At 42.3% G+C, this 17,626-nt stretch overlaps 1 protein-coding gene across 1 annotated transcript; it reads right to left on the bottom strand.

Moving 5' to 3' along the window:
* Positions 1 to 1,851: 1,851 nt before the first annotated feature.
* On the bottom strand, positions 1,852 to 14,808 carry cacng1b (calcium channel, voltage-dependent, gamma subunit 1b). Its single transcript, XM_047571999.1, has 4 exons — positions 13,958 to 14,808; positions 7,178 to 7,252; positions 3,489 to 3,626; positions 1,852 to 3,261 (listed from the first exon to the last, which is right to left on the bottom strand). The coding sequence occupies exons 1-4, from the start codon at positions 14,196 to 14,198 to the stop codon at positions 3,029 to 3,031; spliced, it is 687 nt and encodes a 228-aa protein (XP_047427955.1). The 5' UTR covers positions 14,199 to 14,808; the 3' UTR covers positions 1,852 to 3,028.
* Positions 14,809 to 17,626: the final 2,818 nt, after the last annotated feature.

Here is a 17,626-nt window from a genome sequence, read left to right as displayed (position 1 = left end):
ATTCCATGTGATTCAGTCCCCAGATTTTAATCAGGTTGCACAGACCATATGAAAACTAAGCTCTGAAATAATGAGTTCCCAACCCTCAGGGTCTCACGAAATCCTATGGGAAATATTCTCTTTTTTTTTTTTTTTTTCACATGACACCAAGCATTCGCCTGGTTTGCCTGTCCTGCCGGTGTTTCTCGGCCTGATGATGAACATCCAATTAATTAGAAAAACAAAACAACGTCCAATTTCCACACCCACTCATTACCTCTTCATTGATTCATTATGAAAAGTGATTGATGTTTCGGTCACAAGGAGCTTTCTCAAAACATATGAGTCATGAAATCTGAATACGACCAATAATAGCGCTTGTGTTCCACAGCTGTGTGCGTCAGTGGTCACATCTGAACGGCTTACTCATTCAAGAGACGGACTCCCGTACATTTCGGGCTTCAAAGGTAATCTGTCATTTTAACGGATGGAAACTAACAAAATCTAAAGACTGAACGTTTTTCTCCCAGGGCCCCATACAACTGTTTGGTTTCCCTTTGTCTTCACCTCGATTTGAACAAGTTTTTCTTCTCCACTGTCAGTTTGTGCCCCTCTGTAATCTTTTTTCCATTCTTCGTTGTCTTCGCTCCTACTCCATCATTCCAGTCTGGTGTTATTTTCCTCCCCGTCCACCCTACTTACCTACGACTGTAAACCTTTTTTTTTGTTGTTGTTTTGTTTTTTTCCCCAGTGCATGCTCTGTCACAAGGACAAGGCAGAATGGAAAAAAATCTGATATGGCATTGTGGTGTGCAAGAGAATAGCAACAGCTTTCACTGCAGAGGTCAGGTTTACATTCACATAGCAGTGACTGGAAGAAAGCAACGTGGAGACTGCACCCCGCCGTGGCTACATGAAAAAAAAATGTCAATGAAAACAAGGCACTGTTACTTTTGAAAGGATTATTCACACATGCTTGCATTAGGACTACTACCAGTGAAAGTGGTGTGAATTTACACACATCTACACTTATTGTTGTGAATAATTTATCGCCACGAACAAAATAAAATCGATCTTCGCAAACATGGAACTTTTTGACCTGGTATATTTACACTAGTCATAAAATATAATAAATGTTAAGTTTAAGGACAAATATTCTCCGTTAATAATGAAATATTGGAGCCCGCTGAATCTCACCTCGAGCTTGAGCGGAAAAAGAAATTAGATCAGTTGGAGGGGGTGACGCCAAAAGAGCCATAAACGAGTTACATTTGAGAGCAACACAACAAGCATTCCCTTGACCTTTTCTCCAAGCAAAACAATTACAAATCTAACAGCGTGCAGCACGGAGCACGATGGTTTATTTCTAATAGGTTGTTTTTTTCTTTTTAAGCAAGGTGCAATTGCAGAGTGTTTCCGTGCACAACGTTCAGCATTAATAAACAGCATTTACGTGCGGCAACGAAAGGCACAGAAATATGTGATCAGTCTGTGTTGAAATACATAGCTTCTCACGTGTGCGGAAACAGGTACAACGTTTGATCAAATGCCATAAAACTAGAGGGAATTCCATGGATCTGAACTGAAGTAGGCCGTAGACAGTACGTATGTGCTGTGTCTCGGTATGTGGTCCGCCCGTGCTGTTCTCATTGCTCTAAGGTAAAGGTCTCATGAATGATTTAAGGAGCTCGCTGCATCTATTACATCCACTCCTGAGCATACCTGACTTGCAATGTCTGAGGTCTCCAGAGCTTTTCCAGTACATTTGTCCCTCACTTCAACAACATTTTCTGGCCGAGAGGTTCCCTGTACAAGGAGCCAGCACTGCCTGGTAATTTCTGAATGCAAGTGAAGATAAAATATGAAAACTAATAATGTAGGAAATGTTTTATTGGTCTTCACATGACTACAGTAATGGAAGCAGAGGGAAACTTACAACTATAGCATGTGGAGAAAAAACAGAAAATCATCTGCGTCCACTTGAATATCATGGCAGAATACTTGTAATCACAGCAGAGCATATAAAATTCATCTTCTGAAATACAAAACCCGTAAACAAGCCCAGAAAACTGTTTGATTGAAGAAAGAAAAACAAAGCGCAATGTTCCTCTCTAAAGAAACTCAGAACTAAATGTAATCATTTCTTCTTGTGTCCCCTTGTGAAACAGCATCATTTGTGAAGCTTTAATTTCGCTGCACCTGCACTAGCTGAATGACTCCAGGGCCAGAGTGACTCACAGAAAGAAATAACACGCTGGACGTAGACAATATGCAACAGTTATGTAAGGTCTACTTAAGAAAAGAAAAAAAAAATTATTATTGTTGTTGTTTTTGTTGAAACAGTAATCTGTTATTGAAGCGTGAATAACCCTAACCCTTACCAAAAAAGAAAAAAAGACACTTAAAAGAAAGCGTGCTTGTCTCAAGATTTTCACACAGCAGCAACAACATAATTTATATAGAATGGAAAAAGCTGTGGTTAAAAATGAGTTATGTGACAGTGGTTACCTACTGTAACCCTAGATTCTATGAGCACAAGTATGTATATAGAGTTTTTTTCTCTTTTTTTGTTTTTGTTTGGAGCCTTGTGCCTATCATAGGCCCACTTAGGTATAAATCTAGGGCATATACGGGTTCTAAAAAAGACATTTTACAAAACAATTCCTGCCCCTAACTGCTTACACATTCGTAGGTAACAAAAAAATATCATTGTTTTTGCTGAGTTTATCTCGCACACACAGGCTGATTCAACTATTTTTCTAATATGTAGCGAAACCAATGGACACAGAAAGTGGAAAATTCTTTTGTAATGTTTTGGAGAATAAGTTGCAGTAATAACAGAATAGAAACCATTCGCTTTCAGAGCAATTTTATTTGCACTTACAATTTTTTTTTAAGGTCTGTAGATGTATTTTTCTTTTTTTCTTTATTTTTTTATTCATGAAATAGTGATTTGTGAGATAGGTGGTTAAAGGGCTAAAAGACGCAAAACTGCGGGTAGTTTTTCTTTTGTCGCTCAGACCAGATATGCGTGTTACCTCGCCCATGGCTAATCTAAGGTGTCCGGCTCAGCGTCCATGCAGGTCTCCCAGGGATTACGTGGCATGTGGGGCATGGAGATGAGGAGCAGGGCGACCCCGCTGAGGATGAGCAGGGTGAAGGACGCGCAGGCGCAGGTAAACGACCAGGAGTAGTAGTATTCAATCCAGATGGTCTCATCGCTGTCGATCATGCGCTTGACAGACTGACGCATTACCTCAACAGAAATGATGATGCAAAGACCTGCGCGTCAAAATGCAAAGAACTGGGTGAGCTGTAAAGTTTTATTTTAATGTTGCCTATAGTGATGCTGGATAGGAGCTCTCACATGTCACAATTATTCAACACTTGGGATATTTTATATTGCAAAAGCATTGTCACTGATGAACCTTGTATCAGATTAAACTGTAAAATACCAGCACAACCAGTGCAATCTGGATCTGTGGTTCCCATTATCTGTCATATCTCACCTGCAAATGCGAAGAACATCCCAGCAGGTCGGAGCAGGTAGTCCCGCCCCTTCCCAAAAGAGAAAATGACACAGAGGGTGCCCAGAATCATGAAGAACAGGCTGAAGATGGCTATGGCTGCAGCTGAGATGTTGTATTCTGAAGAAAGAGGAGAGAAGTCACGAAGGATAATAATACGAGGAATGAAAGACGAGAAAAAACTGGGGCGAGGCAAGAATGAAAAAGCAATTATAAATTGAGACGGTGAGTAGGAGCAGAGGGGGAGGTTGCAGTATCGTTTACAAAATACTTGTTTCAATAATGCACTCAGCAGAGTTATGACAGAGATAATTAGCCTTTAAATTAGCCCCACTTTAGAAACAACACTCATTTATCCAAACCGGCAATAATGCCATTTGCATGACAGATAAGATGCTGCCGGCTTATAACAAGATGATTAGACCATGTCTCTCTCTCTCTCTTCCCGCTCCATCCCCTTTTGTCTGTTTTTCAGATGAAGAGAGTTGTCTTTCCTTTTCTGCAACACTTCAGCTGTGATGGAAATTATCCTTGGAGCATCCTGTTCCAACTGGCCAATGACAAAATAACCCGACACTCAGCAAATAAAGTGAAATACGTCAATGAAGTGTAAGTCCTGCATTATGGCACTGACTCCATGAGACTTCTGAAATTTAGCTGCTGTCTATATCAGTCACATTTTTCAATTTTTTCACATTTTCATTCGGACATTGCCACCAATCTAGTAGATCTCCTTCCGGGCTAGGAATTAATTTTCCCTAGCCTTTATATTAGCTTGACATTGGTGTTAGTCCTGTCTTCCTGGCAACTGAGTGCATGCACAGCTAAATCGAGCTATGCTCTAAATTTGACTTTCTGAATGCGGTCCTTGTCCCAGTTTACATGTAACGGAGGAAATCAAATAACTGACAGGAACACGTCCTCCTCCTCCACACTAGGTGGTGATATGTGTCTTTTCAGTGGGTTAATACGGCCCCATTTCCAGTTGACCAATTAGGTTAAAGAACTGGAGTCATTTATGTGACAAACAACAACAAGCAGATGGATAATAGTGCAATTTTTTTTTAATCTCATACGTAATGTACACACTATTTAGGGCCTATGATGCAGATATGATATGCGCTATCCCTCAGGTGGTTCTTCTGCCAGCTCTGTTTACCTTCTTCTTTTGCGACTGCCTTTCATGGATGTTTTTGTTCCAGGGTCATACGCCAGGGCAGCGGTTTGGAGCTTGCACACAAGCGTTGTCTAGTTAGAGTCCGAATAATGTGTACACATGTCAGGGGAAATCAGTTTCCAATCACATTATCTGGGTGTCTTAATCAGATAAGGAGAACTCAGATTTTAGTTGGAGTAATGTGTTTAAGTGCCCTTAAGTTGTCCAGTTAAAGTCGGATTAAGGCAATAATTTGTTTTTGTCACTTGCAAGAAAAAACGTACTGAGTGACTGACTGACCGTTGGTCACTGCATTGATTGTATATATAGCTTTATGAACAGAGAAGCCACTTTTCCATGTCACCCTGTGGTATGTGGCACCAAGGTGTTTGCAGCAAATCCTAAAAATTGTGGGGTGGAGTCGCTTCACATTCCATAAGTGCTTGAGATCTGGAGACTCTGGATGCCAAGTCATATCAGTGAAGTTTTTTTTTTTAACATTCCTGTACAGTTTTTGCAGGCTGTTCATTACCATGAGAATGAGACTTCTGCCCTTCAGAGATACCATCAATACAAAGGGGCTTATGTGGTCTGTAACAAAGGTATTAGGTATGCCGTAATTGTCAAAGTCATGTCTGCATGAAGGCCATGAGCCAAGGCTTCCCAGCAAAACATCACTTAAAGCATTGACTCTGTTGGCTTGCCTCTATCCTATAGTCCTACTTGCTACCAGCTCTGCCCTAGATAAATGATTTGTTAGGACATTGCAGTTTATGTGTTAGAGAAAACATGACTCATTAGAATCTTCTATGCCTGTTTGATTTCTGGTCTTATTCTGCTGCACACATTCCCACCGTAGGCGTTCCCAGTAGTGGACCGGGAACAGCATGCATTCTCTGACCAGTCTGAGTTGAACTCACTGCTCTGATCCAGTTTTAACGTTTCCAACCTTTTGTGCCATTTGTGGGATTGGATCACAGAGACAAGCTTATATATTTTCCCAGCTGCTAACACAACATAATACATAGTTTTTTCTCCAGCCATGGCGTTTTTATCATGTAATCCAATGTCCTGTCAAGGCTGTACCTTCACATGTGCCCTCAGTGATTTTTTCCCATCCGGAGCTGTGGATTGTACTGCTACCACAATTTATCTAAAACCATAATCTGTAATTGCCTGCTTTATGAAGACCTGCCTGTGTGTTCTATTGTGTTCAAAGCTGAAAGCATCAGTGAACTAGCAGAACAAATTAAGTGTTTCCTGGATATCTACTTTGAAAATAGGAGCCTATCTACAGAAGGGGAGATGAGGCAATTAAATCTGAGGATATTGCAAACGATTTCTTCTTCTCATCTAACATGAACAATTGCTATTTTATGTTCAATTCTTGCTGTGTTACCTTGTTATGTGGGAGACATAAGTACCCCTGGCAGCTTAAACACTTCCTTCACAAAACATTTTGCTAGTTAGGTCTTTGAGGGGAGAATCTGCTAAAGACTACGGGCGCTCATCCATGTGCATTTTTGTCTATACTTCTGGACCTGAGCAACATCATCGCCCACTGCCCATTGCTGTACTTTAAATTCAAAGTAAACATCTCACCAAGTAGAGTCCAAGTACACTTGTATGTTCTTCCCCCGGTGGCTTTATCAGGGATGTGTTAAGAGCTAAACTGTGCAGGCTTGAGACAGCCTGGTATCCTAGAATGCATTACACTGGGATGATCAAGAACATTGCTGTTCCAGTTATAGAATGACTAAACCATTACGAGTGCTTCATATTGATAAATGCCCCAGACTCTAGCGTGCACACAGCACACAAAGCTGAATGTATGTGGCAACTGGCCTTCAGTTGAATCAATGGTGACATGCGGTGATGTCAGAGTTGTCCTTTGTAGTTTGTTGATTCTGGTTTGATGTGTCTGTACCTTTATACCTGTGGTGCACATTCCTTCACCTGTTGCAATGATATGTGTCACACGTGTATGAGATGTTTTTCCTGATTTACTTTCCTATAGATACAAGATATACATGGTGTCCTTTCTTTATCTTTATCCATATTCCCCACCCTCCCCTACCCTTAACTAGGGTTTGTATCCTCATTGCCACCCCTTCCCTTTCAAGGAGAGAGGTAGCTTGGACAACCGACCGACACAATTCTGTATTTTGGTGGATAGGAGTGAAAAGGGCTAAACTAATCTCTCGGGGGTTGAAAGTCACATGGTTGTGTGACGGCAGCATGGAGGGGGGTGACTCCAGGATGCTGGAACTCACTGTTAAGCCTTCTTGAGGTGTTGTGGGCCTGACTTAATGAAACATTGGTTGAGGGAGGTGTCCACTTGAAAACCTCAATGATGTGCCGCATACTGCCTATTGCTGGACTGGGCTTCTAAAGGTGTTTTGCCTCGGATCTTGGCACAAGGGGTTGTAACGTCTTATCCTGTGTGATAATGAATGTTTGTGCACTAACAAACAAAGACAGTTGTGTGTGTAAATGGTTGTTTTGGGACACCCACCTTTCTGGGTCTTGACTTCAAAAACTTCAGCTTCTTCCCCCGATGTAAAGTGTTTGAAGTAGGAACAGTTTTTAGCTGCAGAGAAAGACAGGAAGAGCAACAGAAGGAGGATGAGACAGAGAGACAGAAGATAAAATCAGATGGGGAGCAAACTGATTGTATTCCTATCCTTGTCCCTAGCTTATGCAACCAAGCTATGAAATGTTATATCTCTCACTGCAGCCCAATAAAAGGTGGAACAATGAACATATACTGATGAGACCCAAACCATCATGTCTTGCAAGAGTCTAGGACAGGATACCAACGGGTACCAACTGTCATCCCTTGTATATGGACACTTCACTGTAGATGCCACGTGTGAACCTAGTTCCTTTTTGTGCCACTTTAGCTGAAAGACTTTTTGTTTAGATTCAAAATTCTTTATTGTCAAATACTTTGCAACAACGTAGCATCAATTGCAGAACTGAAATTCTTGGTTCATGGGGTTTTATCTCGGCATCTTCCTCACATCTAAATCGGCTAAGAACCCGCGTGCACACCTGTTGCCATTCCTGCCATTGCTGTTTGGTATGCTCAACACCCCCTCCAATTCACAGCAGTGTTCTGTGACTTGCTGTCATCTCAAAATAAAACGTGAGCTCAAGTCCCTCGCTGCTCTCCGTGCTGGCTCTGTTTTTGTTTCTTGGAAGCCCATTTCTATACAGAAGGAGTGATGTATTTCTGCACCTCGTTTGCTCCAACTCTGCAGTCCTTTGACGACAAGCCTCAGTATGGCCTCACAGCTGTAGAAAAATATGATTCCCGGGTGCAGTCATTCCCACCGCATCCATCTATCTACTCGCTGTCTCTAAAGGCAGCCGGGCCGACAGGGAGGGGTGGGGACCTAAAGGCCAAGTGAGCGTCCCCTCTTTTCTCCGGTGGCTGTCTGTTCTCGCCAAGATTAAACCCATAAAGCACACAGGAGCTTTCTCTGTCTACACGCAGTTGGACAATGTTTGTGTTTTGGTGCCACGCACATACTATGTGTGTGCATGTGTGAACCAGGCAACGGAGGAGCTGTTTATTACCCAGGATGAGAAAGAACCACTAAAGAGGTAACCTAGCAACAGGCTGCTGCTGGTCTCGGCTAGTCCTATCTATTTACACATGTAAAAGCATATCAAGAGGACTGTGTGTCATATATATGTGTGCGTACGTACATGCACGTGTGAATATGTGCTTTGCATGTGTGTATCAGAGAGTATAGAAATGCTGGTGGTAGAGAGAGGATTGGAGTGGGGTCATATTGCAGCTTAGATCTGCAAATATATTATTTTCATTAGTCTTCTCTCATTAGACGTCTTTACCTCTGGGGCTAAGCTAATCTAAGCTAATATGTGTTTAGGTGCAGCATTAAGATTCTCAGCAGACTCTATGAAGAATATTATCTGCCCGGCGCACAAAGACAAGACAAAAAGACCTCTGAATCATTCAAACAAAGCTTCAGAGAGGACTAATCCACTGTTTGTTTTACCATTCTTGAGTAATTTAAGAGGATGAGACGTAAATTTTGCTCTTGCAATTTGTGTAAAGCTTTCGTTTCTGCGTAACAGATACTGCATATAGTTTACAATGATACGGATTTACCACTTGAACTTTACAGTAATCTTTGACGCAATGAGTCTTTGATTTCACATGGAAATAAGTAGAAGCTTCTCATTTCTAGTCAGTGAGAGCATATTTTTTTCATTTCAAGATCAGACCCTAAAGCACAAGATGGTTGAAAAGTTTAGTTCTAACTAACATTACAATTTTACAGCTTTTTGGAACATTAAATAAATCCAACAACTAAGAATGATTGAAGAATGAACTACTTGAGGCTCATTTCAGGTACTGTGGGACCAGACGCCATAACCCACGCACGTAGCTGACGCTGGTAGCCATCGCTAACTATTAGCGCCTAGCCAACGCTAGTAGGCGCTTTGTCTTTTTTGCCAGTTGGGTTAATTTTTGTTTCCACTTCCTGCTTCATAATAAACAAATGTGACAGAAGCTTCGCTGAAGACGAGTCATACATGCGTTTGTTTCTCCGAACCTCCTTAGTTAACCTTTCCTCCATGTGTTCCATCTTTACTGATCCAAAATAATTAATTTGAAATTTTTTGGAGATGGAGAAGCAGCTGGAAACACTAGAATGGAAACACAATCTCAAAAAAAAAAAAAAAAACAGCTCTTGTGGTCTGCATTGCCGCAATGTGCAATTACAATTCTGAGGAGGTGAACATCAGGCCACGGCGTTAAAGTCTTTGTAGAGTCTGGGCTGTTGCCATAGCTACTGTGTCAAATTGACGCAGAAGCCTAAACCATCTATTACTCTGATTACTGGAATAATTCACTTTCATACAGCAGATGCACCAGTTATCAACATCCATTTCCCACAAGATAATTTTACAAGATGTAGTCCAAGTATCTCGGTGGTGTTACTACAGTGTTACATACTTGTTGTTCTACACTTAAACTTGCTAAAGTACGAAACAAAATGGAAAGTCAGGAGAACAAATCTTTTCTCAGCTCTACTTTATCTTCGGGCTGAAACAGACAGAAAACAGGAAGGTGAGTCACACGGATGATTTAACCACTTTGGTTTTCTATCCGTCACTGCCACAGTAGGTCTGGACTTGAATTAGAAGGCACAATTTGTTGCTACAAAAAGAAAATGCATCTCTTTTGTTGCTACCAAATGCACCTAAAAAAAAAAAAAAGAGCCAAAACACTTATATTACATAATTTGTAATGACAGTAAACACATGTGCATGCTCCAGTCTGGGGCATTTATCACACACATGCAAGGAGGACGCTCGAAACCAGGGTGACGTGATCATGGTTGTAAATGGTGAACATTCACTGAGGAGGAGAAGATCTTGATGCGTATCATTGACCTTGCAGCCTGGCTAATAGGGAGATTTCGTTCCGGGGGGGAGAGTGATTAGGACAAGGAATCGCCTGTCACTTTAGTTTCACCTCTTTCCATTAAACTCTGCTGCCGCTGCCGCTTCTCTCTTTGATGTGCATCTTCTTATTTATCCTCTCTCTCTCTTCATCCTGAAGTTTACACATACTGCGGTATGTACATGTTTTGACGAATAACGACGCCATAAGCTTCTATTCCATTTTTAGCGGTGATACAGAAGATGTTTTTAGGCGATAGGGACCATTCTTTTTCTAGCCAAGCTAGAATGACCGACTAATTCTGGGTCAATGTGAATAGGATGCGCGCTGGTGGTGGCGGTGGTGGTATCTGAATGGCTACTCTCCTAGGAGCTCTGATAACTGGGACACAACAGAGCAGGAGAGTCTTCACCGCCCTCATGATGTGTGTGTGGCCTGAGATTTATTATAAAATATAAACGTTGACCGCCACATCTCATGGTAGCAACTTGTACGGTAACAGTGTAATCTGAATATGCATTTTGAAATTTACATAATGTGGTTCAGTGATTCATTCGGACTTCAAAGCCATGTTTTATTTTCCTGAATGCCAAATTCTAGCACCACACCTCCACAGTTTTGGCTCTGCACTTAAGGGAAGATGTTAGACCAGAGAGGAAAATAGCCGAGCCTCAACAAGGTGAAAATGGTGGATCAAGGTGACGTCAGTATTTTTGAGTGTGTAAATTGGGGGCACTCGGAAAGCCAGAGTGTCACCGAAAGAAGCAGAATGGGAAGACATATTTCAGATTTCAAGGTGGAGATAATATCTGACTGAAAAACTCAACACTCGGCCACTCGGAAGCCCTGAAACCTCTCTTATAACAAATTCCTCTCTTTTGCTTCTTGGCCCACACATGTGCAGAAACACACGCATGCACACGAAAGCACCATTACGCTCTTTATTTCCCAGACGAGCTGCCGCCCATAAAGGGCTTGCTTGATTTTTACAGCACTCAAGCTGTAATGCGTCATTTGCGGAAAGCGAATTTCAAAAGTCATTTGGGTTCACCGTTTCGCCGTTGTTACGCAACCCTTTTCACAAAAGCAACGTAATTGTGCCTATACTGTATGAAAAATAAAAGAAAGGAACTAACTCCTCTATTTGAAAATGTGAATTTGTGTCATTGAATCCAATGCTTGCTTTGGCATAGGGTTCATCAAGGACACAATCTGTTACAATGCACTCAAGATCAACCTATTTTTTTTTATTCCTACACTATTTTGCTTTACTTACAGTTGACACATTAAATTTAGAAGCTCCAAACAGGTTTAAGAAAAAACACTATTTGTCGATTTGAAGATTTGTACCAACTAGATTGTGTGCAGAATCCTGTAATATAAAATCTATGGAAATTGAAACCCATTACAAAAGGCTATTTGTCACATGTGAAAAAGTGTTCAACACATTCAGTTGTAAAGACTGCAACCTTCACAGCTGCTTTCTGAAACTACTCTGTCAAGAACTACTCCTACTACAACTACTACTGTAGACTGACCTGTTTGATGTCGGAGCTGAAAGCATCTTATTAAGAGAAAAAACCTTTTCTTTTGGCCACTGGAATGGGACAATCAGACACGCCTGTTGAAGACGGTCACTGAAACACACTCACTGACGGTGCAAAACAAGCTGACTGATCAGTATCTCAATAAAAGTCGGCACAAAGGGGCCGGAGGAACCGCACTCGCAAACCCTTATCTGACAGCGCTGGTGTCACAGATGAGGAGAGATGGGCTTGTGTAACCAGAACTGTTGAGCCTGGTGTGGGAGTAAAATGGCAGAGCAGCTGTGCACCAAATCCCTGGACCTTTACAGGTATTATTAAAGAATGAGTCATTTTCTGCTACAGTGGTCGTCAGATTGTAACCATGGTATCTGTGACTCTTGCCAGAGGTGACGGGAGCCTTAAGGACAATGTCTGTTGTGTCTTTCAAGTCTGTCCTATTTATTGAGTTCCATCAGATAGTAACAGTTTTATCAGGGTCATTTTTCACATTAGAGCTGCGAGTCGGCCACAATTCGCAGTGCGTACTGGCATGAAACACTGGTCTTACCAAGCAGAAATTAAAGTTTAAAGCTCAAGTCTTTGTCCTCATTCATTATACTTCTCTAATCAGCTGACTCTGGGAGTTTCTGGTTTAACCATTCAGCTCTTGCTTTGAATGTGTCTCTTCTCTGCTGCTTTCACCTGTCGTTTCATTTTAAATGCTGTACCCTCCTGCACCTCATTCATCTCCAGTCATCACATCGGGGGCCCAGGTTGAGCAAATCAATAAATCATCCAATGCAGATCTCCAGCATTTTGTACTTCTCACCACCGTCACCAGGGTCTAGATAAAGGGGGTTGTCATGCACTAAGCGATGCCTCTCAGCTGGGTCTGATCACCAAAGACTTGGACATGCTTCTATCATGTATATTGTTAACTAAAATGTTTCTGTCTGTTCAGGACAAAATCTCCTCTGATTGAAATAGATTTTTTTTTATCTGATCCTCAACATGTGATGTATAAAACCTGTTTTTCTCCTGGCTGCAAGCGCCCCTCCCTCCTCCTATTGACCCTCTAAAAGTTCCCCCTCCTCCACCACCACCACTCAGCACAGACATTCCTGCTACATACGACCCGAGCGAAGCCCTGGTTTTCTTCTCTCTGCCTCCTTCATTCCTCCCGAGTCTCCCAGGTGTACTCTAACTCACGAGCTGAAGCAGAAAGCCACACTTCATTAAGGCCTGTACTGATCTCGAGGCGCTGGAGCCGTAGGCTAAGTCGGCGACAGAGTCAGAGCGAAATCTCTCCGTTAGCCTGCAAGGCATGCACTCACAGCCAGAGGCCAGTGAGACACTGGTTACCCCAAGGGTTGGCTCTGTTCAAAGAGAGCTTGTAATTAAAGCTGCGAGACTATTTTGGAGAAAGACTTTTAAATGCAAGACAGAATGTGCTTGACTCATCTTTTGGAACCACTCACTGTATGCAACGTTACGCAAGGATTGGAAAGAACTTCCAAAAATGAACTTGAAGATTACCATTACACTTCTTGACAGATTCTGTATCAAACCCTCCGTGGCTCTTTTCCCATTATTCTTACATGGTGTTTATCCGTGGCATTCAAAATGTGCTCTTGAAGAAAGGCTCTCCAGACGGTCTTGCACCTGTCTCGATCAAAGCCAGCTGCAAATCTGCTGTGACACAACAGTGTGAGTCAGGCAAGAGGTTAAATAGCAGCGTATGATCGCACGGCGACGACAGAAATGTGGCCTTCGTCGTAGATTGGATTTTATTTCGCTCCATTCACCGAGAGCTCATAAGACCAGACGGAACAGATTTGTTTTTTTTTCTTCCCGTCATGTCAATTGCGAAGTATTGCGGCAACACTGCTCCATTACACACTTGACTTCAGCTGCTCAAGTGTGCTTAATTGGCATGTCCGTTCACTGGCTTCCTCCCTGGAAGATAATGATGGTTTCACTGAGAAGCCGGTCATAGAACTGTTAAACATTAGGTCCACGCGCTGCATGTTTTGTGTGAACGTGCCAGCTCGCGCCAACATATGTGCTAACACCCGGCATTGTGTGCGCGTGTGAGGGGAAAACAGAGGAAGGGATGGATACGCAGAATGAAAGACTTCTTAGATATACTTCCCTCAAGACAAGTTGCATATTCTGTTCTAACGTCCAATGTCTGTTGTAAAATATTTACTTTTAATCCACATTCAAATAACATATTTTCCCCCTTTTTCATATTATATGTTGCCTTAGTGTTAAAAAAAATTACTAACTGTCATTAACCCAACTGTGTGATTGACAAGCTCCATACCTCCGGGTAAGCTGATGGGGCCACAGCCTTTGCCCTGGGGGTCTTCCTCCACGATGAAGATGCTTTTCTTGCAGAGCCTCCAGAGGCCAAAGTGGGCCGCCTCGCAGGTGGCGTTGAGCTTCTCCACCCGAGGGCTGAGCACTGCCCAGTGGTCGGTGACTACCGCCGCCAGCATCGCCGACATCCCCACAACAATCACCACGGACGTGATCTTGACCTTGGTCGCCTGCTCCTCAAACATGTTGCCGATCGACAAGTGTGTGTGTGTGTGTGTGTTATGTAGCTGCGTATAGATAGCGTGTGACTTCCTGTGAGGGTTGCCTTGTTGTTCTCAGGTCCTTGACGTCGGACGTTGACTCCAGAGGTTCCCCCCGTCTCGTCTACGGCTTCGCTTCGCCGTTGGTGTCCTCTCCTCTCTCCTGCTATCCAGTTCAAGGCTCTTTCTTTCTCTTTCTCTGCCTTGTGCCTGGTGGTTGGTAAAAAAAAAGGGGGCCAGATAACAGTGCCCTAGTTTCTACCTCTCTCCTCTCTTCCTCTCCCTCCCTGGTTGCCTTTGGTGAGCTGAGGCCACTCAGCCACCAGAAGAAGACGCACTGGGAAGCAGTTGCACCTATTACACCAACTACTTGACCATTCTAATGTTGACAAGTGTCGGACCGAGGCTGCTTTCTATTCAAGTTTAGAAGCAGTCTACTGAATGGTAGTATTGTGCTGTTCCGTAACTTCAACATCAAACAAAATCAAATCAAAACCTCCAGCAAGCTCAATATTTCATCGCCGTGCCAACAGCGATCAATCCGTCATTTATGTAGAACATTCTCCGCCACATCTCCCTCATATTCTTATTCAGTCCGATGCGTTTCCATTTCAGTTGTCTCAGGCGCCGTGTGCCAGGGGACTCCTGGGAGGGGAGGGGGGGGGCAAGTTTTCCTTTATTAGTTGTCATCCAAATGAGCTGATCTACTTACTCAGCCAATCGGCAGTCAAGGTTTGAGACAAGGGTCCCATCTGGTTCCAGCAGCTGGTCCAGATTCACATAGGAAAGAAAAAGGCTGTTAACATAGATCCTTGAAAATGTAACGCTTTAATTATGTGTTTATGGTGAAAATCTTTACGCTTGAAATCCTACAGGTGGCTGTGTTATACTGTATACAGCAGGTGGAAGTTTGATTCTCTGATTTAGCTTTTTTTTTTTGGAAACCAACATCTTAATATGAGAAATGAAATAGCATATTTTATGGAAGACAGTTTGAACTTGATATGTCTGAAAGGCAACTTGTTTTCCTGTGAAATGCTGGAGTAAACGGACATGCTTTTTATAAACCAGTGCGCCCCACTTTAGATGGGACTCTGGCCCATTTTCAGGCCGGATAACGTTCACGCAAAGCTCTGGGTTTTTAACCCGTCGACTTCCACGCTAAGAAATACAATTTATCACGATTAGCTATCATTCATTTTTTAGCCACAGCTTAGATATTTGTATATATAATATGTTCACACAAGGGCAATTGTGTGTAGGAACTTTAGAAAACGGGTACAAAATGAGATATTAAGCATTTTATTGTCTACTACTACTACAAAACAGATCAACAGTGTGGTTATAATTCCAGTCAAAGTCGAGTCAGAAAGGATGGGGGGCAAAAAAGCGAGAGTGTGAAATTGTTTGCATATTAAGTGTGCCAGTTATACAAACTATTTATTTTTGAGTGTGTAAAAGATAAAGTCAGGTACAAACACCACAACTGTTCTGATTCCTAAAACTTTAAAGGGAAAGGAAAAATAAAAACCCCACAGTGGGCTTTGACAGGAGATGAGAGACAGTTGTGTTCATTATCACATTCCACCTGGAGGCACACAGCAAAACAGTTATTTTCTCCCAGAGGGCTGTTAGAAAGACCTCTAAGTGTGTAGAAATAGTGTCTTTTGCCACTGCCTGTCCTACCGCTGACCCTCTGACCTGTTTCATTTGTTCACGGTCCCCCCGGTGACTTCCGAGAGAAGGAAAGGCCGCACAGCTGCGACAGCCTCTAAGCAACAGCCGGCACCGTGTACGACAGGAGTGACACCTCAGCCACGATGTGAGTATGTCACGCAGGGGGGATCGTCTCGCATCAAATGGCCAAACGGAGTGATAGCAACAGTGCGAGGAGTGTCACTGGCAAGGGTTGAGCGCCGAAACTGTGCATTGAAATGAACATACCAGATCACTTCGGGTGCAATCGTCGTCTACACCTCTAAACTCAGCAGCGATTAGCGCCAGCTACACCGCCAGCTGCCCTGTTGGAATTTTTATTCCAGGGTGAAAAACAACCTTAATTGGCGGCTAATTTTACCCATAGCGGGCTATATTGCGCCGCCTTCAGAGGGACCCAACTGTATTCATTTGCTAATGACAGGCAACATTACTCAAGCTAAATTAGATTACTCGCGCCCCGAGGCCAGTTCTATGAGGGTCGCGTTAATATTCTTCACAGAATCAGTTACAATGTGTTCAGCTCTCTGACTCTCCTCACTTGTTTGACCAGTGCCGGTGAAAGCTTCGGCTATTGATACACATGGATCAGAGGTTAAGTGATTGAGAGTTAATGAGGCTCACACTGAAGAAGGATTAAATTAGCCAAATGTAGCTATTATAATGCATAATCAAATATAATTATCAGTGCAATTTTCCCAAATCTGATTCCATTTTTATGAAAATATTCCAGGTTTGGTTAAATGTTAGATGGTACATGATGTTGTCATTTTAGACTGTGGATACAGCAGCATCGTTAAATGGCTGTTTTGCAGCTTATGAGCAAATGTAAAGACCTTTGAAAAGAAAGAAAATGTGACCTGACCTAGCTTTATTACTTTTCCCACCATCCACTATTTTGTTTGATTGGAACATTAATCTGTTTCTCATTGACTGAATTATCTGGATGATGTGGAGATTTCACAAACAACAACAAAAAAATAAATCTGACTCGGTACTCCTAGTACTGTGTTATCATTTTGAATGAGGGCGACCGCTTTTTTCATATTTTTGAACAGACAGCTCTGCCATTAGCGTGATGCCCTCTAATTTAGTTCTTCGTTGAACAATGCGGAGACTCTGAGGCTGAAGTGGCTTGTTCGGAGATGAACTCTGATCTGGATGAAGCATCGTAATCAAAAGACTGAGATCAGTGCATATGGCTGTAATTATTATTTCCACACATTTCTAGTTGTATTTTTACACGTATAAATGGAGGTGGATTTTTAGTTCGAAGTGAGCACGGCAGTGTTAGTAAGTGTGGGGGTTGGCCCACCACTTGGGATGGCTTGATCTCAAAAAGATGTTCATCGTCCCCAGTGTATGAATATTTTTTAATTGATTTTCTGCATTCTGTAAAACATCTATTGTTTAAATTAGCTTAAATTGAAACGCTGACGTGTCTTTTTGCACCACCCCTTAACCCTAACCCTACACCCCTAACTGCTAACCCTGTGGTTAATTCTAAACCATTACTTCGACTCCATCAAAAAGATTTTGGAGCATTTTATACCATCAGGATTTTAATTTTATGTACAAGTACGTGCAAAATTAATATTTCCTTCTACATCAGCTGCAATCCCTTTAAAAAAATATTAAGCAGTGGTAGCATGCTTAACTAAGATGGTGAATCTGACAATTACCATGTCAGTGCTGCC

Source organism: Mugil cephalus, chromosome 20 (genome assembly GCF_022458985.1).
Source record: "Mugil cephalus isolate CIBA_MC_2020 chromosome 20, CIBA_Mcephalus_1.1, whole genome shotgun sequence".
Taxonomy (NCBI): Eukaryota; Metazoa; Chordata; class Actinopteri; order Mugiliformes; family Mugilidae; genus Mugil; species Mugil cephalus.
This window is presented reverse-complemented; position numbering and strand designations above follow the sequence as displayed.